General features: G+C 45.9%; 1 protein-coding gene across 1 annotated transcript in view; it reads right to left on the bottom strand.

Annotated features, from left to right (window-relative positions):
- EFCAB14 (EF-hand calcium binding domain 14) overlaps positions 1-26,905 on the bottom strand; it is a 322,123-nt gene that overhangs the window by 134,486 nt on the left and 160,732 nt on the right. Inside the window, exon 6 of the mRNA XM_085602705.1 lies at positions 24,589-24,693. Within this exon, the coding sequence (XP_085458831.1) occupies positions 24,589-24,693 (105 nt within the window). The remainder of the gene's footprint in view (positions 1-24,588; positions 24,694-26,905) is intronic.

The raw sequence follows: 26,905 nt of genomic DNA, 5'->3' as shown, positions 1-26,905 counted from the left end.
CATAATTTAAACTGTATATTTGTGTTCCTATATCATAAATAATAACGTGGTTCATTCTTCAACTAAAAGGCACAAGAACTAGTACATAAATGAAAAAGCTTTAGGTACAAACACAAAATATAACTTGCAATTGGAGTATTTTGTTCGGCCATTTTGGGTTGGGGTAAAAACATGTGAATGTTAGAAACAGGAGTTCAATGTCGTTTTCCTCAATTTCTATTCAAAGAAAGCAGGATAATTCTATCCTGTCATTTAGTCCTAACGGTTGCATACTGTCCAAATCGCAATTGTGAAATATTATGTCCTGCTTCCATCCAATGAGTGGCCACTGTAGACTTTTGATTTTTTTGTCTGATATTGCTTTTGTGTTCAGTTATTCTTATTTTGCGCTCTGTTTGTCCTATGTATAGCTTTCCACAAGGACACTTTATTACATAAATTACCCCTTTGGTATCACAAGTACTTGAGTGAAGTAAAGGAATATTTTTTCCTGTCATTGGATGCGTAAAAGACTGACCAGTCATCACATTATTGCAGTGCATGCAATTTTCGCATCTTCTCATTCCCTTATACGTTGTATTGTCACTCAGTGTCCTCTGTCTTTTTAGTAGTTCTTTCACATTCTTAGATCTCTTGTAGTGTGGAGGTCATACATGCGAGTACAACAGCTGCTCTGAGCATTTCAATCTTTTTTTTTCTAGAAGTAATACTTACATACTTTCTTGAATTCTAATGTGTCAAGAGCTCTCTGCTAAGGAGGACGCATCTGGGGAAAACGTTTCCATGGGAGATCATATGGATAAGGTGGCAATAGGCTATATCCTATGGCAACACAAAGAGGTTAGATGTCAACATACCTTGATGTGTTGGGAAACCATACAAGATTCATCAGTGCACAAAGCTTGAAGTTCACCAGGGAATGAAACTTCTTCCCAGGAAAGATACCGGATATCCGATTTATGCAAGGATCCGAAATAAAGATCTATTAGTATACCTATGACAATGATGAACTTCCCATGGAAAAATTCAGCCTACTTTGATTCCTCCAGTGTGTTTGCAGGAACAGGGAAGCAAGTACGGATACAAACTAGGTCAGCCGGGGCAATCAGAATATTGCCTCTTGTGTTGTTTTATGTGCCAACTGCTTTGAAAAGTAAGGAGATTAGATGAAACCGTTAAGCTAATATCCACTATGGCCAATAAGTGAAGATCCCCAAGCACTGAAGACATATGAAAGAATGCAATACTTCAGCTCTCACTCGCGTGCTTGCCAAGTTTGGTTGCTGAGTTTACCCACATTCACTTCTGCAGGCCTGGAATACAGTGCGGTTAGATAAATGATTCCTGCCAGAAACCAGTACCAGAAGCAAAAAAGTGACTTCTGTACAGTAAGGAATATGCTACTTACCAGTATGCATCTGTTCTTGGCATGTAGAGCTGCAGAGTTGTACACTTAGCATAGATCGCCATCTGGTGTTGGGCCCGGATGTTTGCAGTTTGTTTTTCTTCTTGGACAGTCTTTGGAAGTCACGAGTTTGGTGACTCCTCCTTCGGTCCGTACTGCGCATGGGCTTCGGCTCCATCCTCAGATTGTTTTTCGCCAACAGGGAAATGATGGAGCGTAGTAATAACAGTGAGAAACCCATGTGTTGTATCTAAATAAGATGTACTGGAACGGATACAGGTAGCCGGGGAGGCGGGTGGGCGTGTACAACTCTGCAGCTCTACATGCCAAGAACAGATGCATACTGGTAAGTAGCATATTCCGTTCGAGGCATATGAGCTGCAGATTGTACACTTAGCATAGATTATATAGCAGTACCCAACCTTAGCGGCGACCACCGGTATCCGTTGCAGCTGTTTGAAAAAGTGTCTTTAGTACAGCCTGGCCCACCCTAGCTTGCTGCTTGGAATGCACATCTACACAGTAGTGTTTTGTGAAGGTGTGCGGTGTAGACCATGTGGCTGCCTTGCAGATGTCATCTAAGGGTATATTACCTAGAAAAGCCATAGAAGCCCCTAACTTTCTTGTAGAGTGGGCTTTAGGAGGAACAGATAATGTTCTCTTTGCCTTTTGATAGCAAATTTGTATGCATTTTACAATCCACCTAGCTATCCCTGATTTTGAAATGGGGTTGCCTTTATGTGGTGGAGAGAAGGAAACGAACAATTGTTTAGTCTTCCTGAAGGGTTGCGTTCTTTGTATGTAGTATAGCAACGCCCTTTTCACATCAAGTGTGTGTAAGGCCCTTTCCGCAACAGATTGGGGTTGCGAAAAGAAGACAGGTAATTCCACTGATTGATTGAGGTGGAAGGGGGAAATGACTTTGGGCAGAAACTTCGGATTTGTGCGAAGTATGACCTTGCTGTGATGCATTTGTATGTAGGGTTCCTGTATGGTGAACGCTTGTATTTCACCAACCCTTCTAAGGGAAGTGATAGCTACAAGGAAAGCTGTTTTCCAGGTGAGAAACTGTAGCTCACATTTGTGCATTGGTTCGAAGGGCGGACCCATTAGTCGTGTAAGAACTAAATTTAGATTCCATACAGGGGAAGGTGGTGCCCTGGGAGGAATTACTCGTTTAAGGCCTTCCATGAAGGCTTTAATAGCGGGCACTCTGAAGAGTGATAAATGCTGTCTGTTTTGTAGATAAGCAGCGATCGCTGCTAGGTGTAGGCGTATGGATGAATATGCCAGGTTACACCTGTGAAGATGGAGCAGATAGCATATGATGTGCTGTATGGATGCATCTAGAGGGTTGATTGTATTATTACGGCAGTAAATTACAAATCTTTTCCACTTTGCGGCATAGCATGCTCTAGTGGTAGGACGTCTAGCTTCCATGATGATGTTCATGCAATCAGGGGGAAGGTTAAGGTATCCGAATTCTAAGATTTCAGGAGCCAGATCGCCAGGTTGAGCTGAGCTGGGTCCGGGTGCCTGATTTCTCCATGGTTCTGGGTTAGGAGGCATGGGGATAGGTGCAGTTTTTGATGTGGTACCACTGATAGTTGTAGTAGCGTGGTGTACCACGGCTGCCTGGCCCACGTGGGAGCTACCAGAATGAGTGTGAGGGAGTGCTGTTGTAGCTTCCTGACCACTAATGGAATTAGTGGGAGAGGTGGAAAGGCGTATGCAAATCTGGCTGACCAGTTCATCCATATCGCATTGCCCTTGGACAATGGGTGTGGGTATCTGGCGGCGAAGCTTGGGCATTTTTTGTTTTCGTGGGTGGCGAAGAGGTCTATCTGAGGATGCCCCCACTGTTGGAAGAATGGGTGAAGAACTTGTGGATGCAGTTCCCATTCGTGTAGTTGTTGCGTTTGTCTGCTGAGCAGATCTGCCATGGTGTTTTGTACGCCTGGAACGTGCTGTGCCAGGAGAAAGATGTTTTGGGGAATTGCCCATCTCCATATGCTCTGGGCTAAGCGGGAGAGCTGGGGAGAGTGTGTCCCCCCCTGTTTTTGTATATAATACATCGCAGTCATGTTGTCTGTGCGAATGAGGACTGCTTTGCCCGAAATCTGTTTTTGGAAAGATTTTAGGGGTAGAAAGATCGCCAAGAGCTCCAGATGGTTGATGTGGAGCGATTTTTGCTGTGGCGTCCATAGACCTTGCATGGTGAGGTGTAGGAGGTGCGCTCCCCAGCCGGAGAGCGATGCGTCCAGTGTTAGAATCACCTGAGGAACCGGGTCTAGGAACGGCCGCCCTTTGGAAAGGTTTGTGGTGTTCCACCACTGCAGAGAGTGATGTGTGCGGCCGTCCACCAACACCAGATCCGTCAGCTGACCCTGGGCCTGGTTCCACTGTTGTGCTAGGCACTCTTGAAGTGGACGCATGTGGAGTCTTGCATGGGGCACTATGAAGATGCAAGACGCCATCATTCCTATGAGCTTCATAAACACTCTTGCTGGAAGAGAGTGTTGAGGAAGGAATGTTTTGCGTAAGGCTTGAATGCTTGTGATTCTGGCTGAGTTTGGATAGGCAATACCTTTGGAGGTGTCTATAGTGGCCCCGAGATATTGCTTTGTGTGAGATGGTATGAGGTGGGACTTTTGGTGGTTCACCGTGAAGCCTAGCTGGTGGAGCAGTTGGATGGTGCTGTTTGTATGTTGCACGCATTGGTGGTAGGACGCGGCTTTTATCAGCCAGTCGTCTAAGTAAGGGAAGACGTGAATATGTTGACGTCTGAGGTGTGCTGCTACTACTGCTAGGCATTTGGTAAACACCCGTGGTGCGGTGGTGACCCCGAAGGGGAGAACCGTGAATTGGTAATGTTGCCCGTCCACCACGAACCTGAGGTATTTCCTGTGAGAGGGGTGTATTGGAATGTGAAAGTATGCGTCTTTCAGGTCCAAGGTTGTGAGAAAGTCTCCCTGGCAGAGGTGTGGGAGGACTTGTTGTAGGGTGACCATGTGAAAATGGTCTGAATGTATGTAGGCATTTAGAGGCCGGAGGTCCAGAATGGGTCTGAGGGTCTAGTCTTTCTTTGGTATTAAGAAATATAGGGAGTAGACCCCTAGATTTCGTTGATTGACCGGGACCTGCTCTATAGCGTGTTTTTGGAGGAGTGAGAATACCTCTTGTTTGAGCAGTGTGGAATGTTCTAGAGACATTGGACGGTGCCTTGGTGGGATATTGGGTGGGGTAGATGTTAGCTCGAGACAGTACCCTGACCGAATGATTTGGGTCACCCATTTGTCCGATGTTATGGACTCCCATGCGTGGATAAAGTCTTGCAGTCTTCCCCCGACCGGAGTGGGATGGTCTGGGGGGAGCGGAGGGGAGTCATTGTGCGGGTGGGGTGGCAGAACGGGTGTTGTTGGTTTTGCCCCTGCCCTTATTGTTGTTGCCTCTGTAACCACCTCTTTGATTGCCCTTTGAAAAGGTATTTTGAGGAGGGGACTTGTAGGAGGTAGAGGCGTTATCGGTGGAGGAGCCTCTGCCTGTGCCACGAAAGGACGAGCGTCGAAAGGAACGTTTAGAGGCTTGTGTTTGGAGTGCCCCCATACACTTTGCTGTGTCTGTGTCCTTTTTCATCTTTTCCAACGCTTCGTCTACCTTTGGCCCAAAGAGAGTTTGCTGGTCAAAGGGGTGATTGAGTATGGATGTCTGGACTTCAGGCTTGAACCCTGAGATTCTGAGCCAGGCATGGCGACGAAGCAGGACACTGGTATTTATGGCTCTAGAAGCAGTGTCGGCTGCATCGAGGGCACACTTAATGGAGGTGTTTGTAATTAGTTTACCCTCCTGTATCAGGTCATGAGCCTTGCGCTTGTATTTTTCTGGAAGGTGCTGCATAAGAGCCTCTAGTTCGTCATAGTGTGCTCTATCATATCGCGCAAGCAGTGCTTGTGTGTTTGCAATGCGCCATATGTTTGCAGCTTGGGAGGCGGTGCGTTTACCAGACGCGTCCAGAAGTTTAGATTCCTTGTCTGGCGGTGGGGCATCTCCTGAGGATTGGGAGTTAGCCCGCTTTCTAGCTGTGGAGACAACTAGGGAATCTAGGGGAGCAGGGCCCTTAATGTATGCAGGGTCTGTGGGTGCCGCCTTGTACTTCTTCTCTATTCTAGGGTTCAGTACTCTGACCCTGACAGGGTCTTTGAACACCTCTGTAGCGTGCTTGGTGACACCCTTAAGCATGGGTAAAATAGAAGTGGATTTGTCTTGTATGTCAAATGTATCCAGTAGGAAGTCTTCTTCCACTGGTTCACTGTGCATGTCCACCCCATGGTAGTGTGCTGCTCTCTGCACTAAATGATGAAACCCTAAGGAGTCCTCTGGAGGAGACGGCCTGGATGGGTATAGGTCGTCCTGAGGTATATCGGGTATATCAGGGTTATTGTAATCCTCCCATGGATCTGGGGTCCCTGGTGGAGTGGGATCCATTGGGGCGTCCGCCGGGTAATTGTCCGGGTCCCCGTCATCCGGATCTGGGGATGGGGCCGGATCGTAGTGATGTAAAGGTGGCGGAGACTTGTGAGGTGGAGGGGGTGGAGGGGGTGGAGGAGGTAGGGGAGGCGGTAGTGGGGAGGGCACTCTGAGGGGAGAAGTAGCAGAGTCCTTCCTTTTGGGTGGAGGAGGAGGAGCCGGAGTGTCAAGGCGTCTTTTCTTGGTAATTAAAGTCAAAAGCCCAGTCTTTGGATCTTTGGACAGAGTCTTTTGTAAAGGGTCTGGTGTAAACAGAGCCAATGGTGCCGAATCGTCTGTCGGCACCGGTGATTTCGGAACCGAGGGTTTCGATGGTTTGTGTGCGCCATGCTTTTTTGGAGCCTCCGGTTTTTTCGGCGTCGAAGGAGTTTTCGGCGCCGGAGCGTCGGTGCCGACAGATTTGTGTTTGTGTTTGGTCGGCACCGAGAGTCCAGGCTTCGGCACCGGTGGCTTCGGAGTCGAGCTGGATATTGCTTTCTTCGGTGCCGGATGCTGTTTTTCGGCACCGGGCGTCGGCTGGCTCGATCCCGAGCTGCCGTGAGACTTTGGAGGCTTCGACACCGGGCCCGAAGGTGGGGTGATAGAAGCTTTGGTTTTGGTTTTGCCCAGGCCGGCAGGCGAGGGAGTAACCTGAGTCTCTTTGGTTTTCGGCGCGGGGGTGGGAGGGGGCATAGTACTCACGGCCCGCTGCGCTGGTGTAACGTCCTCCACGTCGGAGTCGTCGGCCTCGGAAGCGCTGACGACGTCTTCCTCCTGCTCGGTGTGTGTTTGCCCCGAAGCTTCGGCGCCGTCTCCGAAGATGTCCGGTGGAGCTGCAGAGGATGAGTGCGCCATGGTGCGTCGAGCTCTTAGATCTCGGATTGTCTTCTTCGATCGAAAAGACTTGCAGGCGGGGCAGTCTCTAGCCTCGTGTTCTGGAGAGAGGCAAAGGTTACACACCTGATGGAGGTCGGTGTGGGGAAATTTAGACCCACATTTTGGGCACTTTTTGAACGGAGTCCTTTCCATCGGCCGGGACCGGAGTCGAGGAGGGCCCGAAGGCCGGTGCCGATGTACGGGATGGAGAAAGTGCCGCTTCGAGAGATGAAGATGATGATGAAGAAACTCGAAGAAACGAGGATTTTCCGTCGAGGCTGGAACCGTAGAAGTTCGAAGCCGGAGCACGAAGTATCACATCCGAGCCCGATGGCGGAAAAAAACAATCTGAGGATGGAGCCGAAGCCCATGCGCAGTACGGACCAAAGGAGGAGTCACCAAACTCGTGACTTCCAAAGACTGTCCAAGAAGAAAAACAAACTGCAAACATCCGGGCCCAACACCAGATGGCGATCTATGCTAAGTGTACAACTCTGCAGCTCATATGCCTCGAACCAATATTTCTGGTGAATATATAATCTTACTGCGGGTTCTTCACCTTATAGATTATCCTTCGCAGCTGTTGCCCCTCATGTCATTACTACGCAAGCGTTACCATGCATGCATTGTAACAATGCGTAGTCTTTACTACACATTCTTTTATAACATATGTGATTTTACCCCGCATACCTTTAAAACGAATTTCGTTGTAAAGGTTTGTATGGTAAAAGCACAAATGTTGTAAAAAAATATAGGCCATCCATGTCATTGTGAGGAAACAGAGGCTCTTTCGTTTCCTCATAAGGACGTGCACCCCCCCCCTCAGAGCAGGAACAAGGAACTACGAGGAGAGAGAGGAACCACGAGGAGAGACAGGTAAGGGGAGTTGGGCCTGGGGTGGGGGTTACTATTTTAGGGCAAAAGGAGGTCAGGGGGTCATGCAGGGTTGTGTTTTAGGGTAGAGTTGGGGGGTTGTGTAGGGTAGTGTTTTAGGGTAGGGAGAGGTCAGGGAGGGTTGTGCAGGAATAGTGTTTTAGGGGAGGGACGGGGGGGTTGTGCAGGGTAGTGTTTTAGGGTAGGGAGAGGACTGAGGGGGTCGAGGGAGGGTCGTGTAGGGGTAGTGTTTTAGGGTAGGGTCAGGGGATCATGCAGGGTAGTGTTTTAGGGTAGGGAGAAGACTGGGAGTCGGGGGAGGGTAGTGTTAGGCGGAGTCCATACACCACTGTAAATTCAGATGAGCAGATAGGAATATCAGCACAAGCCCTGAGGATCCCCTGGTAATGGAGTCACTCTGTCTTCAGACGCTTATGTACGATATTCATCTAACACCTGAGATCAATTAGATGCACAGGGCCATGGGACCTAGCAGATGCAGAACCAAGATCCAACCTCAAAATCTCCAAAATATCAGTGAACCTCTGAGAACGAGGAAATGCCCCTGTGTTGTAGAGATGCAAGACTTTTGGGTCTTTATGTTATTGGGAGTGGGGAAGTGTTGTTGTCTGTTGAAATTGCTCCATGACCTTCACCGGGGACTCTGCTTTCATTATTCATCCATGTATGGAAATAGTTTGATACCTGACCTTTGCAGAGAAACTGCCACAACTGCCAGTAAAAGAAGTGGAGCTGTGAATGGATACCGGCGCTGAGGTCTTACCATGAATTTCAGCTCACGTCTTGGGATAGGGAGAGTTGGGAGATGGAAGTAGGAGCCCTGCTGATCTGGGGACAGTAACCAATCGCCAATGTTCAAAGCCAAACAGTAACAGCATATTGAGTTTATGCTGCTGAATTAACATTCAGAAGGGAGAGATCCATCATGGGTCCCCACTCCCCATCCTTCTGGGTTTTGGGTTGGGACCAAGTAACAAAGGGAGTAGAATCCAGTGCCCGTTTCTTCAAGAGTAATCACCTCTATGGTTCACTTAGCTGATCAGGGCAATGACTTCTGCTTTCAAAATCTCGGCACAGGTCTGATAACATGTCCTGATGGAAGGAGGGCAGTGTGGAGTGAAAGGATAAGGCATTGCCATTGTGGATTAACTGACTAAACCAGTGATCTGTCGAAATTGGTATGAAAAATTAAGATTCTCCTGCTCGGAAGATGAAAGTGTAAAGAGGGTGGCATAGTCAGGTTTAGAGGAAGAACTAGTAGAAGAAAGCAGGTGCTGGATCTGCTGCTGTTGGTGAGGACACTGTCTAGATCCACCTCAGCCCATAGGGACTGATATCGTATTAGGGATGTCTGGATCGAATGAGATAGTTACCTTTGCAGGGATTGGACTACTGTGGGATACTCTTAAAACATCTTATTCTGTTGATGGAATTTTCTACTGAGCAGAACCTGTCCAGTGAGGCAGCTGTAGCTCTACTTTTTAGTAGCATTCCAGTGAGGTGTCTGCCTTCTCGCAGAACAGAGACCTAGTCGCTGTTGAAATGCTGATAAATTTAGTCACTGTTACAACGAGAGAGCTAAGGACTTGCATCAATGAGACATGGAAAAAAGAACTGACAACAGCATTCTGGATGGTGCCTAATAAACAGTGACATATCCAGTAATGAGTTGGAGCTGTGGTTGCCTGGCATCATCTGAAAGTGCTGGAAAGATATTGCTGGTGAAAAAAAATTCCGGACTAGTATGGCGACTGAAAATGTACAGAACATAAGACTTCCTTTGATCAAATATATGATCAGGTCCCACCATGTCCTGTAGATATAAAGCATCATAGTTGTGGGGTGCGTCTGCAAGATAGATAAAGCTACAGAAACGAAAAATCTTGAGAACCACAAATACTTTTATTTATTTTTTAAGCTCAGAACAATATGTTGATGTGGTATTCAAGCTTTAAAGAATATTACTTGCCTTATGGCAAAAGACTGTCCACGTGGGCTTTGTTGAGGTATCCATCAAAATAGTTTGCTAAATTGGAGCATTACAAAAGACAACTTCTTTCACAAGCAATCCAGGAAATGAACAGCCTGGGTTTTCAGGTCAGTGGTCTCCTCCTAATTTCATTTTGCTTGGGACCATTGATCTTCTAGACTTTTTTTTATTGGGTGCGTGTTAAACTTGGCAACCGACACCACAAAGACACAAGAGGTTAACATATCCTTTGTGTTGATTGTATCATGGTCCTTCTAAGGGGAGCCCTGTCCCTCTGGAAGTCTTTATCTGAAGGACTTGAATATCAGGAAGACCTTTGGCAATACTGGAAAACCTGACAATATACCTCAAACAATATTTAAATCTAAAGATCTCTTAATTAATTTACCCTATTTTCTTCTCACCCACTTTCACTCTGTCAGTACTTTCTCGGTTATCTTAATCTTCCACTTCCTTCTCCATTATGAAGAATAGCAAATTATGGACTTACTGTCATAATTCCGAATTTAAAACTGATGTTTCAGTGTAATGAGGTCTTCATCTCGCTAGGAGGTCTCATTCTCTACAGTTGTTTATTGTAAAGTGTGTCAACTTGGGATTTTCTTTGGGAAAATCACGGATATATTGAAACATAAAATAAAGGAATGAAAAAGGTGTCTACGCTACTTGAAAAAGTCGTGACATTAGGGGCAAGATTTTTTGGGTTTGTCCAGCTTGAAGCTTTTTCAAGTTAAGTTTGAGGATACCACAGGACTGCTGAGAAGAAACATGCAAGCTTTTTGTCTAAAGAATATTGTCTAGCCCCGCTGGAGCAATGAAGTATCCGAACCAATAACATTCACATTTCTAAGTACAAAGTAAAATAATTGACCAGGATGAATCACTAACAATTACCCAACCACCTCTCCATGGCAGTTGGTCTGAAACTGTACCCTGGTCACCACACCAATAACTTGCACTAGAGATTAGTCTTTTTTTTTTTCATTTTTACACTTTCTAGAGTTGAAAGTTAAAAAATGTATGGATTCAACAGTCAATCCCATTTTGACCATTTTTTGTCTTGTTGTTTATTGTATTTTTCACAGTTTTTCCAAATTGGTTTGGGAATTTTACAGACTGGTTTTCAGACTAAAGTAAAGTCCTGATACCGGTTCCACAGCAACAAGGTACTGAGCAAGGTTCTCATATTTAAAGTCTGACCTAGAAGGATACTGGATTGTTATGTATGGTTCTCTTAGAGAGTCTATATAGTTTATTTCAGCTTCTAAATGTCAAACCTCACTGATATGACATAGCAACTGTCAATAACACTCGTCATTGTTTGTTGGGATATCATAAGGGCCTTTCAGGCCAGGCTGACCGGGCTCTCTGGGAGCCGGTCAGCACAGCTCTACTTGTCTGGTTTGACTCAAAGCAGGAGGAGCGGAAAGGAAGGCAGGGAAGGTGGTGGGGGTTGGACAAGGATGGCAGGTACGTTTTATTTTTTGTTTGTTTTTTTAACCTTTGGGACACAGATACATAACAGAGTCCATGCTATGTATGGCTCCCCAATTCCTCCTCTGCCACTCAGTAGCAGTTGAAAGCAGAGGCAGATTATTTTGGGGGCCATACAGAACATAAAATTATAGATGGGTAAAAAATGAATTACTGGGATGTTTTCAACCTCTGGGTTCTTAGCGGCATCATAGACAATTTGAGCTTGCTCTTGTTGTCTATTTGATGCCACTCAGAACACCAGAGGGAGGTGAGAAACATCAACGAAATTCCCTGTTACCCATCTATAATTTTATATTTTACGTTGGAGGGTTACCACCTCCCCAAATAACAATCCAAAATCTTTATGATTTATTTGGCTAATTAGCTGCATTATTAAACCAAAACAAAATACATATGTGCAGCATGTTTTTTTTTATTGTAATCTTTTTTCTAGTATGAAAAATATCAAAAAAAGTGTTCTAGAATCCTGGTCCTGCAAGGAAATATTCACCCGTTTATGAATATCAGAAAGAAACCATGAGGAAGAACTAGAACTAAACTAGTAAGTACTAGATGATAGAAAGGGGTGTGGAATGCTCTACTTCACTGCAAGTGGTGAAAGTGTTCACAATGTAAGAGATGCAGGGTATCAGAAAACCAGACTTTCTAGTGCCACAATAATGACAGCTCATGTGGCCAGGACTATCATTTTCTATCAGACTCTTGGAATCGGAGTCCTCAAAGAAAAGCCCATTCCCACTTAACCCAAACCAAGGAACCAGGGCATTTACCATTTAAGAGATCTGCAGTCTAGGAGGCAAGCTGTCCACATCTGGCGTTATGGGGCGTCATGAAGCCTGTGCATCCTCTACCTTGCAGATGGAGTGAAGGAATTCAATATTGAATTCCCACTTGTAGGGAGAGTGGAGGCACCTGCTGAGTGTGTGCTTCATAACTGAAGATCCTCTCCGCCTCCTCCCGCCATGAGGAAAATCATATCCTGGATGACTGCTTTTTTTGTAGGACGTTGGTGTGCAGACACCAAGTTCTGCATTTCATACCTTATTAATGTTCAAAATTCCAAACACTTTGCTAGTTCTACTGGTCAGTTACACAAGGACAGACTACTAGATCTTCTGCGATCATTTTCATCCCAAACTTAATTGTAACCAATGCAAACATGCTGAAAAACCAAACTCACAGTGAACCAAAGAAGAAAACGACGAGATGATGCAGAATAAACCCCTTCATGAAGAAAACAGATCTCAGAATTAAACAAAAAAGATACAAGAGAGCATTCAATGATATGGACGGAGTCAAAAATGAAACCAGTCTATTACTTTAGCCGGAAATTTGGTATGCATAGGTCCTGGCCCCCTAACAAGGAAGCATCCTATTTCCCATCAAGAATACAAAGAATACCTGTTAAAATACAAAGTTTTTTTTCCTGATAAAGTTAAGCACATATCTTATTTTTAAAATATCCAAAAACTGTTCCAGGATCCCACTGGACTGGTGGGGAATTATTCTAGCGGTCAATGTATCCTAAAGATCCCATGATTGAGAACCACTTAAGAAGTGTAAACATCTACATTGAAACTGTATTCTGTCAGTCTGCACTAGCAGTCCATAAAGGAACACATTTGCTTTTCCCATCAGGCGTCATTAAAATCACCTAGACCTTTAACAAACTAGCTTGACCTATACTGCATTGTAACATTTGTATAGTGCTTCATACCACTTAGTGGGACCACAAAGTGCCGCCTTGAGAACACTGTTTATTGTGCATGATTTGTAGTGCATGTTTATCGTGTGACCTTTGCAGGAAGCATCGGGTACTGTGCTTCAAAGCCAGAGTGTTACTGTCACAGAAATATCAGTGATGCAGAAGGGTTTACAGTGGAACCGCGCTGGATAGTACTTCTCAGCACCTATTGGTTTCCATAGATGAATCACTTAGTGTAATTTTTATATGGAGGCCTATGTCTAGAGATGGTTTTGGTTGTGTGGAAGTGCCACATATTTGGACAGAGGTATCTTACTTGGCCAGGAAACGCAAAGATTATGCTGAAGGAACATCAGTTTAGTCCCCTGGATGGCTTCGTGAGAAACGCAGTGTGTTTTGAAGAAGGTACATCTTGCAACTGGGAACCTGTCAGGGATTTGGAAGAGTGAAGTTACATAATTATGGGTATGAAGTTGAAACAGCAGTAAGGTGGCTGCATTCAGCATGCGCTCAAGTCTGAGAAAGATGAAGGGGGGTACTCATTTGTAAAGTCAACCTGCATAATTGAGGTGTGAGAGAGTCAGGAAAAGGGGGCCTGGACTCTGTGGGGAGCCCCTTACCCCTCCAGATTTCTGACTCTGCTGGTGCTGGCTTGTGGCAGTCCTTGATCATGTAATTAGAAGGTGGTAGGATGGCACAAATACATAATTAACAATGTTTCCAGTTTTAAAATGATGTGGTTACTCTCAGCAAAGTTGTATCAGGTGAGGGTGAAGGAACCGAAGATGCCCGGAGAATGAAAATGAATATATGCAAAAGAGGGTAGGGCGATAATGTACAATTGCTTGCTCAAGGAAGGATGAGATCCACGGCAGGGCATTACTCTGAAATCTGAGATCATTCAATCACTTTTCTAAGAGAGGGTGGTATACAGTGTTGAAATCCAAGGAGATGCCCAATATAACGAACAGTGATCTCATTCTAATTTACAGAAAAACAAGGTTGTTACAGGTAATGATCAGGGAAGATAGCATGCCCTCGCTCGGTTACATTCTTGTTTAGCAGTTAAAGAGTATGTTGTTCTCTTCATTGAAGACAGACAGTCAAATGAAGGCAGATCTTTCAAAGAAGCCTGTTAGAAAGGGTCTGATGCAGACTACAGAATGCAGCTTTGATTTTCAGCTCTTTGGAATGGCAGATTGTAAATGAGGTTTGAGGCGTCCTAGTTGTCGTGCTAGCCATCTTATAAAGTCCACAGTGATGTTGAAAGCCTTTATGATGTTAGAGCCTTCCCGGATTCTGTTTTCCACTTTTTACGCCTTTAATTATTTAGAGAACCGGCTAGTAATTTGCCAGTTTTCTCAGAGGATAGTGCTCTGATAAGGGATGAAAGTGTGTGTAATTATGCATGCATGCTGGCACTGCCTCTGGAAAACTGGTGGTAATATCAGGAATTGTGATGCCAACAGCAGCAGCATTGTATACAACACAAAGAAAACAAAGGCTTTCAGATTTTGGTGGCATTTCTTAGCATTTTGTGGTCATCCACATCAAGATCATTCTTTACTGGGGGAAGGGGTGGGGGTGGTGGTAGAAGCTGTGTCATACAGGTGGTAATTCTTGACTTTTTTTCTATCTATGGAAAATGTTTAGTGACACTGCACAAAATACCAGTCATAACTTTTAGTGGAAATTGTTGAATTTTTGGGATTATTTATGGTACCTCTTATCTTGGATAGCAAGACAAAATCTTACACTTATTCATCACAAAACTGAATGTCTTCCTCTTGCTTAGACCACCCCGACCCCATCACCCATCCTACCAGCAAGGCTCTGGACTGGTTCAAGCTTGGCTTGAGGCTACCAATCTGCTAGACTGCATGTCTTCCATTGTAGAAAACACTAAATGGCGGGGATTAAGCTGTAATAAAAATTTTACAAAGTCTACAAGCTCAAATTACAGCATTAACAAAAGGACCACAATACCAGACTGAAGTCCTACAAGGAATGAAGCCACTTGTTCCAAAAGAAGACTTGAAAACACTTAACCAATTGATAGTCCTGTCAAGACTTAATTATGGAAAGTCTTGAATGATCAACATCGCAAAACACCAACGTTTACCATTAAAAGTAGCTGTCAATGTCGCAGATTGACTACTATCCAGCATCATAAAATCAGATCATTTTCTCCAACCCTCATCACGCTGTAGAAGCAAAAAAATATTCACACTGGCTCGTGTAATTTATAATCTACCTTGCACAGAAATTTTTGCCGTAGGCTCCAACGCTATATCCTTGCATAGGGTTCCTTAGGTCTGGAAAAGTTGGCAGTGTATCTTCCTACAGTCTGAAGAAACCCTTCATATATTCCATTTCAGAAAAAACCTAATGACCTACTCTTTTAACGTAACCTCCAGATTTAATCAGTCCCAACATTACCCTGGCAGAACTCATGACCTTGGTTGAATTTGAGAGGACTAAGTAAACTATCTTATGTGAAAGTACAAGGTGCCAAACTATTTACGAAAACAAAATCTAATCATCCCTTTAGTTTCTTCTGCAAGACAATGTACTTTTATAACTGTTACTCTGTAAAGCGCTTTTTTAGGTCCGGTTTGTGCTTAGAAAGCTGCAAACAGTAATTTTAGGCACATGAGGCATGAATGAAATGGTGTTACATGTGGAGGTGGAGCAGACTGCGTACATGTGTAGCAGTAGTACACACGAGTACATGAATGAAATGATGAAATGATGTTTGGCCACTGACCAAGTGTTTAAGAAAAATGAAATGCTAAACTTTTGTTTCGGCAAAGCATGTTCACTGTTCCAAAATTAAGAGTATTTGAAAGCAAATATATGTATTTTCATCAACCGACAAACTGATGTTAATGGACAAAATTATTTACCAAAAATAGATATTTTTTTTGTGATAACATTTTTATTAACTTTTGCAATAATCACATACAGAGTACCATGTTTGTTAGCATTGTCATTGACCACATTATACATAGGCAAAGGATAGTGAATTGCGGTTACATTTTTAACACTTCTCTGAGTTCGATCTTCCTAAGTGCCAAGTCCACCATCGGGGATGTACATAGATTCCCTCGGTACACATTCCAAGCCTTCCATTTCTTGTCCCACTTCTTGGGGCATCCATGAATTATGAACACTTCCTTTTCTGCTACTATGCATCTATCCAACTCCTGTACCAATATCCGTATAGATGGTGCGTCTACAGTCCCCCAATGGCGTGCTATTGCACGTTTAACTAAGGTAAAGCCTAGTGTTGCCATCTGTTGCTCGATCTCCGCGAGGTCTGAAGCTGCCCATATGTTAAGTAAGCCCATCTGAGGCGTAAGGGCTAGCGTTTTCCCCAATGCGGTTTGAAGCTTAGTCGTGCCCCCTCCCATATCGGTTTCACAGCAGGGCAGTCCCATACCATGTGGTAAAAAGTGGCCACCTGTTGGCACCCCCTAAGACAAAGCGCATCCTTCCTACCCTTTATCTTAGCCAGGACGACCCCTGTCATATAGGACCGGTGTAGGATCCTGAGTTGAATCAGCCGGTATCAGAGGGTGATTGTCTCGAAAGTATCGGGTAGGTTATTACACAACTTCTTATATGTTAGGGAAATGGCCTTCGAGTGTATTGGCCCATCTAATAGCCGATCCTCTAGAGGCGACGAATCCGGTATGTCTTTAAAGTCAGTAAAAGCAGTCAGAAGGGCGTGTCTAATCTGCAGGTAGCGAAACAATTCCCCTTGTGCCATGTGGTAGGTTTCAGTCAGTTCCCCAAAGCTAAGAATGGAACCTTTTTTGATCAAATCTCCAACCTTTGAGATTCCAATCAAGTCCCACTTGTCAAACCCCGGTTGATAACATAGGGTACCTAGTTTCTGGGTCTGCCACAAGGGTGTCGCGCCCAGGTACCCTGCTCGTCCCATTTGGTAACTGTCGAGCACATATGCCGGATCATTTGGGGGCCGGGACATCCAATGATTTACCACCACCAGCTGCGAAGCCCAATAATATAGATTTAGGTCTGGCAGGGCTATGCCCCCATCGTACCATCCCTTGGTGAGCTTTTTCAGTCATACCCGAGGGGCCCCGCCATCCCACAGTAAGGTACGAACCTCACTCTCCACTGCCGCAAAATAAGTATCTGGAACTCGGTTCGGACAGTTCTGGAGAATATATAAAAACCGCGGGAGAGCAAGCATCTTAAAGAGGGCGGCCCGGCCCACCAGGGAGAGCGGCAAAGACCTCCAGTGCTCCACATCAGTCTGCAGTCGGGTCAGCGGTGGGGCCAGATTATGGCTATAAAACAGGGCAGGATTTGCAGTGACATATATCCCCAGATATCGAAAACCATCCCTGGTCACCTCTAGTTTGCAATCCGCTGGAAGGGGAGGAACATGCCCACGAAGCATAGAGTATAGATTTGTTCCAGTTGATGGCATAACCGGAATACTTTCCAAAGTTTGTGAAAACATCCAGGACAGCACGGATGGACCTATAGGGGGAGGCAAGATAAAGTAATATATCATCTGCGTATAATGATATTCTATCCTCCTGGTCCAGTGTCCATTTCAACACCCGTACCATTGCATCCCGCCGTATCCATGCCGCGAGTGGCTCTACCATGAGGGAAAATATCAGTGGTGCCAAAAGCACGGGACATGTAGTTATTAACTCGTATTTGACCCTGTACATCCTTATAGAGCAGCTGTATCCACCACAAAAACCTGGGACCAAATCCGAATCGTGCAAGGACCTCAAATAAGTATGGCCATTCTATAGAGTCAAAAGCCATAGAGGCGTCCAGTGATAAGATCACTGCGTCTTCCTCTAAATAATCTCTATGTGTCAGTACGTTATGGAGACGATGGATATTTAGTGTCGTGTTCCTACCTGGCATAAAGCCAGATTGGTACGGGCGAACCAGGGAGGAGGTAACCGCAACCAACCTTGTAGCAAGTACTTTTGCCAATATCTTAGCTTCCACACTAATCAAGGAGATTGGCCTATATGACCCACAGTTCTCCCCGGGCTTTCCCGGTTTGCGGATTACTACTATGGTTGCTAAACGTTGATCTGGTGGGAGTCGTCCGGTCTCAAAGCTCTCGTTATACATGGCCCGGAGATGTAGGGTTATTTGAGAGCCCGTCACCTTTAGGAACTCAATAGGAGTGCCATTAGGCTCAGTCGCCTTACCCGAGCGGATTTGAGCAATGGCTTTCTGAATTTTCTCATCAGAGAGGTCACTATCAAGGGTGTCTCTTTCCAGTTCGTAAAGCGTGGATAGGTCACTATCGGAGAGGAGCTGGCGGGAATCCTTCTGCAGCGTAAGTGGTAGAGGGAGAATAGATTTTCTCGAAGTGGTTTGCAAACGCCTCCGCTATATCTTTGGGATGCGTGACCGTCTCTCCATTAGGCAGTTCGAGTCGCTGTACCCATCTATCCCCGTGATCCCTTTTCTCTAGCCACGCTAGTGTCTTCCCCGCCCTATCACCCAACTCGTATAGCCTATGTTGCATATTAAGGTGCTTGGCCATCATATGCTCTCTCGCTTTTCGTTTGTACTCATCTTGTTTGAGTATGAGACAGTGCTGTGTGTCATCTGTGGGTCTGCTGGCACATTCCACTTGCAAGTGCTTAAAGCTCAGCCTCCAACTGGAGTAGCACTCGACGTTTGTTCCGTATATAGCCTGTTTTTAGTGCCAAGGCCCGTCCCTTCAATACCACCTTAAACGCCTCCTAAAGAGTGAAGGCCGAATCAACCGACCCTAAGTTGTCTTCAAAGTAGTTCCTGGTGTGTGCGCACAACTCCTCTTTAATATCCGGTATTTTCAGCAATCACGGGTCTATCACAATCGTAGTGCGAGGCTCTCGCTCCCAGTGTGTGTATTCGATCCATACCGGGGAGTGATCTGAGATCCCTCTCGGTAGAACCCGAGGGTGTTTGAAACCACCTATTGTGGCCGCATAGGTCAGGAAGTAATCAATACGTGATGAACTCCTATGTGCATTAGAAAAGTAGGTAAACTGCAGCGTGTTTAGGTGTGCCTCACGTCCTATATCTATGAGGCCCATTGCCATTGTAAATTCTGCCATGAGCCCGTTCGGTTTAGCCCCCGGTCTCTGTGGGTGTCTATCAATTGTGTCGTCAATGGTGAGGTTATAGTCCCCTCCCAGGATCAATGTGCCTGCGGGAAGGTCAGTCAGTATCTTGCCCAAATCTGCTAAGGCTTCTTTACCCAGTGCCGGTGGCAAGTATAGCGAAATTATATTAAGCGCTCTTCCCTCCCACTGAGCCTCTAAGACAGCAAATCTACCCCCGGGGTCGGCCCATGTCCGGTGTGTAATCAGGACCAAGTTTTTCTTAATTAAAATACCTGTTCCTCGTGAGCCTGTGGTGTAATCTGCGTGCACTAAGAGTTTATGTCCCCATCGTGTAAGGGCTTTACTTTTATTCCCCACTAAATGTGTCTCTTGTAGTAACACCGTCTGGAGACAGGCGTTTCAAGTACTGTTGAACTACTCCCCACTTTATTTTGTCACCCATGCCATTTACATTCCAGGTAAGAATAGAAAGCGATACATCCCTGTCAACCCCCATCATCGAAAAGGTGGAAAGGTAGAGTCCAACGGATCAACAGCAGTATGTGTAATATGGTTGGCACTGGGTGCCCTGGCACTACAACACTCTTTCGATCTCCCTCGAACCTCACTGTAGGAAGGAACTCAGTATGTGGCAATCCTTGGTCAATACAGCAAAAACCCACCAAACAAAGCGGCTGTCCATGCGTAGTTAGGTTACCCACCCCACTGAGTAGGTCAAACGGATAGGTAGCGCATAACGGCCGTCTCCTCTGTCCAAAGCTACCGATTGCTAAAATATCACATTGCGACTCAACAAAACCACGAACCTGTGAACACCCCTCTCGCTCCCCCCCACTACCCTCCCCCTCCCTGCCCCCCTGCCCATGTATTTAGAACTACCCACTTCCCAACATGGCAGAGTGCCTCTCTCCCCCCCTAGGTTGCGGAAAATTTGCAGGGTCAGTCAGTTCCATCTCCCGCATGATCAAATCACATTAGTATGAGTTTTGCCATCCATTAATGATAACTATCAAGTCTTGTGTGGGTCCCCCTCTACAGGGCCCTGCTGTGTAACCCAGATTACCTGTGTCCAACTTCAGTGTCTTGTGGCGGGTAATGTTCACTGACTCCCTTCCCCCCACCACACCTGCGAGTCCGGCGGGGTTTCTCTGCTCTTCAGCTCCCGCCAACCTTTTGTCACTTCGGTTCCTTCGTCTGGCCTTCTACCTCCGCAGAGTTGTTCACAGGCGGTTTTGGGCGGCCTCCATTTTGCTGGTTCGCTCTACCACTGCGATCTCGTCCCTGGTTCCCAGCTCTGGCCCTTCCCTCCATCCAGTCCCAGGCTTCCTCTGGGGACTCAAAGAACCATATCTTCCCTCCCGATTCCACTCTCAGTTTTGCAGGACATAGCATATTTGATTTCCCGGTCCAGAAGTTCTTGTTTCACTGCCTGAAAGCTGCGGCGCTGGGCCTGCACCTTAGCGGTGAAGTCCGGGAAAAAGGTCACTTCACTGTTGCCTACTTTCAGTGGGGGACTAGATCTGGCCGCCTGTAGGATGATGTCTCGATCTCGGTAGTTAAATACCCTGGCGATAAGCGGCCTTGAAGGAGCCCCAGGTTTAGGCCGGCCCCCGGGCACTCTGTGTGCTCTCTCAATTGAGAAGTACCTGGACAAGGCCTTAGGTTAAGGTGATGAGTTCCTCCACATAAAGGTCCGCCGCTGGCCCTTCCTCCCGCTCCGGAACTCCCAAAATGCGCACATTGTTGCGACGTGCTCGTCCTTCATAGTCATCAAGCTGTTGCGCCATCCGCTCCTGCTTCTTTTGCATTTCGGCCATTTGCGCTTGTAATTCTGACGTGTGTCTGAAGAGCGCCAGTCACTATTTTAAGCTCTTGAACCTTCTCATCCATCTTCCGATGGTCTGCCCTTATGAGGTATACTTCCACTGTTGCAGAGTCCAATGAAGCACGCACTCCATTAATCCGCCATAACATCATGTAGTGTCGGCTCTGTCCCCTGTTTGGGAGCGGTTTGTTTCAGATCTTTCTCCATTGGCAGTGGCTCAGTCATGTCGCCTGCTTTGGACCAAGCAAAATTAGCCAGTTGTTCAGTGCGTTAGCCTTGGTCCCTCTGCCTCCCGTCGCCATAGGTGCTGAGCGCCCCCTCCAGGGCCAAGAGAATCCAATTTTACGTGGGGCAGAATCTGATACCCCTGTCGGGAGGGCAGAGGTGTTGTCGCCAACTCGTAGAACCCACCGCGGGAACTTGCGGTTTCTTGTTGTGTTACCGAGTTAAAGTCACCTACAGACGAGGCCCATCCAGGCGGTGCCTATTTCCCTTTAGATGAGCAGAGGAGATATCAGTAGGGACTCATTTGCATCGCTTTTTGCACCTGGGGTAGAGTTCAATCCGCAATGGCACCACCCGCCAACCAGCGCCCTCTGATTCTCACCTCCCTGCCCACGCGGCTTACTGACTAGCAAGGGCTGCGGTAACTCCCCAGCCCTTGTGGCAAGATAGATTGTACAATCTCCCCTCTGGCAGGTCAACTTCCGGCCTTCTGAATGAGGTTTTTCCTTTGCCTCATAGCGAGTTGTAACATCCTCCTGCAGCAGGAGGTAGTACTGTTGCCTCCGTGGCGTCGTGAGTCCGAGGCGGGGAGGGGATCAACCAATCCCCCAAAGTCAATCAGGTAGGTCGTGACAGATCCGCCGGTAACGGGCCCCGGGGTGTTTGGGTTATTCCGCCCGACTCCACCCTCCAGCAGGCGCTCCGAGTATGGTGTGTGAGGCGCAGGTCAGACCCCTGCGGTACTTCAGGCCGGCGCCCCCAGTATTTAGCACACAGCCCTTCTCACCATAGGCCTGCAGTCCACAGCTGCGGGTGCCCCCGCCTCCGCAGGCACGCTTGGTCCGCGCACAATACCACACAGCCCCGTCTCACGCCGCATCAATCAGATCAAAGGGACTCACAGTGGTTGCGGTGTCTCCCCTTCCGGCGCCGAGCAAGTGCAGGCCAGGGGCAGTCCACTGCACATAGGCCCCGGAGCCGGGACCTCGAATGGGAGCGCAGGCCGCAGGGCGTTCACCTCCCAGCCTCCGATGTTCCGCGTGCGGCCGTCACCCTCGCTGCCGCCGAGTCTTTCCCACCAATTCGAGGCACCAATGGAGTCCTGCGAACGCTGCAGGACCCAGACGGCGCCGCTGCTGTCACCGCATCTCGTTGTTACTCGCCTCCGGTCCCTGAAACGCTGCCATTACTGCTCCGGATCAGTCTCCGGGAAGGGCACAGGATCGCGACCTCCGGCTCGAAAGCAGTTGGAGTTGCCCGCACGTCAGGTAGGGAACTTAGCTGAACATAATCGCCGCTACTGGGGGAACTTGGATGGCACAGGATAGGACAGGATAGCATGCGGGGGTCCGGAGCTCTCTTAGGCAGCCGTCATTCCTGCTGGCTGATAGCCACGCCCCCTACCAAATATAGATTTGAAGTACTTTATAAGTCTATATGGTTCTACATGTTGCCAGCACTTACTGGTCTAGAACATTCACCTTTGTAGTAGAGCAGTTTCTATTTTTATCTACAGGTTAGATGCACTCCATATTTGTGTCTTCCCCAAAACAATAGCAACACTATTGTATTCATACATATATAGCCTTTTTTGGAGTCTTCTGTATCTGTGCAAAATGGCACTCATTGTCAGATATTGATTCCCTCAGCAAGGTAGACAATTCAAATTGGCTTTCATGGTGGTAGGAAGCATCCCTCAGTCTTCGCAGCGTATTATGACAGTTGGGAACAGTAGCAGGACCAGACCAGTTTTAGACCATTTGTGACTCATCAGTGCAGTGCGGCTTTAGTCCTACAGCATAATGAGCACGGAAACAAAGTCGAAGCATAACCATTGGGTCTTCTGCAACTAACAACAAAGTGATTGAAGGAACGCTGGACTTAATTTCAGCCGCTGGCAACTACAAGGGCCTTATTACGGACCATTATTTTTCAACCACTGTGCTGTACTAGGCAGAGGACAGTAATATGCAAACAAGTCCTAGAGAGGCAGATAGGTTTAGGCAGTTCCTAATGGAGCAGACCCAATATCAATTGAATAGAGATGGTCTTGGTCTATTGTACAGAGGTCAAGATGCAGTATACTAGAATGTGGTCTGAACAACCACCAGTGAGAGGTTTGGAAGCATTCTAACAATCACCTTTGTGTTTTTCTCAAAGTAACAGGTGTGCCCAGACGTGGGTTCTGCGCTCGCTGTGCAACAGGACTCAAGTTATTCCTCACTAATGAGGCTGAACTAGGATGAAACCGGTCAGGGAGGGAGGCTTATGATACCATTCGGAGGGAAACAAACTTTGCATTCCAGGCTGGACAAAAAGGAAGGAAAAAAGCTGATTTGCATATGGTTAGTCTCTGCCTAGGGTGGCATCAAGAGAAAAAAAAGCCAATGGCCTGGAAAGCAGCCTAGAGCAATTATGAATGGATGAGACATTTGAAAGCATTCCATCTATAGGGATTGGTGTTTCCTCAATGATTATTTAAGTGGCATGTCAACCAGTAGTCAGAAAGATTTAATTTTCCCATTGTCTTCACAAAGATTCTTCACAGCATTTGAAAAGATATACTCCTTCCAAAACTATTTTTCAGCACTTTTACATTATTTGGGATTGCATCGATTGTTTGATGGGCACCACTTACTTTAAAGCGGTGGTTGTGTTCTTTTCTATCAAGTCTAGACGGTATGAAGAAGTTGTTGCAGGTGAGATGGAAATCGGGGAGAGCTAAGAACAGGATGCCTGGAATGATGCTTCTAATAGCTCTAGAAGACAAGGTGGATGGTTTTCTCATGGAGAAGTTTTTCTTGGAGGTGTGCATTTCGAGAGCTGCATATTCAGACCAGGCTTTCAAAAAGTCAATACAACAGATGGAGGTTTGGGATATGGGGGAAGATCCAGCATCATAAGTGGGATGATTGAGAGACGTCAAGGTGGTCTAAATCTAACTCTGTGTATTTGATTCATCACAGTCTCCTGCCCATATGTCCAAGTCAGCTAGAAGATAGCACTTTTAAAATGCTCAGCATGTGTTGAGTCAGGACAAAGATCTCTAAGACAATCCTATTGGGGTGCTTTCTGCAACTGAGGAAATCTGAACTAGAATGTTTTGTATTATATGCAGAGTAGGAAATGCAGTTGATAGGCAAGACAATTTCAATGAAACAACAAACTGTACTGTCCTTCACTTCATTCCACACAGGCTTATGCACCATGAGATGATGGCCACGTCATGATTCACTTACAGATTAACACGATCCTAACGATTATGGCAGGAGTAAGTAAGAACAATCCATGCGATAAAGTGTTATTGCCACACTGCAAATTCAAAGGAAAATATGGGTTTAAAGAAATAGCACTTTTGCAGAATGAAATACACTCATGCAATAAGTAAAGTACCAGGATATTTTTCAAACAGCTGCAAGGGTGTAGGGCCTCAGACAGATATTTTAAAGAGATCGTTTTTACATCAAAAGTGAACTGCTCCTATTTAAATCTAACTCCTTATTAAAAAATGCTGGTTGTAATTCAACAATGTTATCATACCTGTTTCAAACTTTCACCAATGATGCTGCCATGTTGCCTTTCAGTGCTGGAAGATGGCAAGGTCAAGTGGACATCGTCCTTAGTTTCTTTTATGACATTGTTACTCTAAAAATGAATACATTTAAATTTTAGTACATAGACTTAAGACCTCAAAAAACAACAATATGCTGAATAGCTTTTATAAACGATATCCAATGTACAAAGGCACATACATTGTTAATGGAAAAATCAATGGCTCCAAAGACAATTTCTATGGAGTGCCAATTGTAGGTCCGGAACAAAGAGTTTATTTTTCTTTATTTTCACTGTCCCCTCATAAAACATTCAACGTCTACATATAGCACGAGTCAGGGAAAAAACACAAATGATCATCCAATCATAACACAGCAATTCATATTTACCAGTTATCGATAAAAAAGCAGTTCGCCTTTCTTCGCTGCTCAAGAGCCAGATAAGTGTCTTTTTGGCATTGGGAATGTTACATATGAGGAAATGCTTTTCACTTATTCTTGTGTTTTATTAATCCAGGATACCTATTTAATCCTCCTCTTGTGTGCATTTAGTAGCTGTAGCACCTTCTAGTCGGCCCCACCGAAGCACACTGGATGAATGAATGAATGGAAAGGGATTTATAAAGCACTCTGCTACTCCAAGGAGTGTTCTGGCATTCCTCACCCCTGCCTATGCACACATAGAAGGCCTAATCTGTTTAGTCTTGGTTAAACAACAACGTCTTCAATCTCTTCCTAAACTGAGAAATATCTGTAATGCTTTGAATCTTAGAGTGAAGTTTATTCCAGGCTGACAGACCTAAAAAGGAGAAGGATCTGCCGCCAGCCCAAGCACACCTGATCTTAGGAGTGCTGGCTACAAAAGCTTCAGCTGAACACAGTCATCTAGATGGAAAATAAAAACAAATATGTGCCCTAAGGAATCCAGCGATCCTCTGATTAAGGGCTCTATGGACCAGAATGAGAGTCTTAAATAAGATTCTCTTTTTTTATGGGGAGCCAAAGCAATGCCTTAAGGTGAAGGGACACGTGTGCTCTCAGAGGCCAACCCAGGAGAGTATGTACTGCTACAGTTTGGACCACCTGCAGTTTGTTGAGGAGGTATTCCGGTAGGCCCAGATATTAGGCATTGCCATCGTCCAGCCTAGAGGACACCACCAGATGTATCACTTGTTTCCTGGCTGAGAAGGACAGAAAAAGTATAAACTTTATTAAGACACGCAGTAATCCAAAGCAGGACCCCACCACTTAATTCACTTGTGTAAAAAAAAGAGTAAATCATTGAATTTGATATCCAAATTCTTCTAAGAATTCGCTTGACTCCCTGGAATGGGGAATTCAGCTGGCCAGAAAGATTTTCATGTTTCCTGGGCCGTCGCTCCAAAATATAGCAGCTCTGTTTTTTTCCGCATTGCATTTGAGCCGATTGTTGGACTTGGCCCTTTTGGCTGGGACATCCCTGAACTTTTTGCCTTCCTCCTGCATGGTTTCTGACCTGTTTTTGTTGGTTTTAGGACTCTGTGCACTTTACTACTGCTTATCAGTGCTAAAGTGCATATGCTCCCTGTATAAAGTGTTCTGGTAATTGGTTGTCCATAATTGTTATGTTTGCCTCACTACTAAAGTGCACTTTGTGTGCTAGGGCAGGGAATGCCAATGCTACTAGTGGGCCTGCAGCACTAATTGTGCCACCCACACAAGTAGCCCTAAAGAGAGTACTCAGGCCTGCCACTGCAGTGCCTGCGTGCAGTTTGCTAACTGTCATGATGTCCTGACAAGTGCACTTGCCAGGCCTTACCCTTCCCATGCACATGAGGCATCCCTATAGTAGGCCCAAGGTACTCCCCTGGGCAGGGTGCAGTGTCTGTGAAAGGTAGGACATGTACTGAGGTGTGTACCATGTCCTAACAGTGAAATACTCTCCATTTCGTTTTTCACTGTTGCAAGGCCATCTTGCCCATAGGACAGAATAGGGAAGGCTGTGTAATATGTTTCCAGTCTATCTTCCCATAGGCTTAAGATGGAGGTGAAGTTTAGTGTGCCTGAACTCACAATTCAATAACACATCTTTTTGTGCAGGTGGTTTTTAAATTGTGTGTTTAGAAACCACGCTTTTAGAAGTGGCTGTTTTTTTTTGTTCTAACAATTCTGTGTGTCTCTGCCTGGTTGTGGATTGACTGTCTGGATTTGAATGTGATAGGATCTGAGAAATGTCTTGACCCAGGGGAGGAGTAGGCGAGACAGCAACAGGCAGACCTACATCTGGAGTGTAGGGGGGACGAGTAGCCCCTGGAGGTGAAGAGACC

The sequence above is a fragment of the Triturus cristatus genome, chromosome 4_2, assembly GCF_964204655.1.
Source record: "Triturus cristatus chromosome 4_2, aTriCri1.1, whole genome shotgun sequence".
Classification (NCBI taxonomy): domain Eukaryota; kingdom Metazoa; phylum Chordata; class Amphibia; order Caudata; family Salamandridae; genus Triturus; species Triturus cristatus.
Note: the sequence above shows the minus strand (reverse complement) of the source record. Positions and strands in the feature narration are given on the sequence as shown.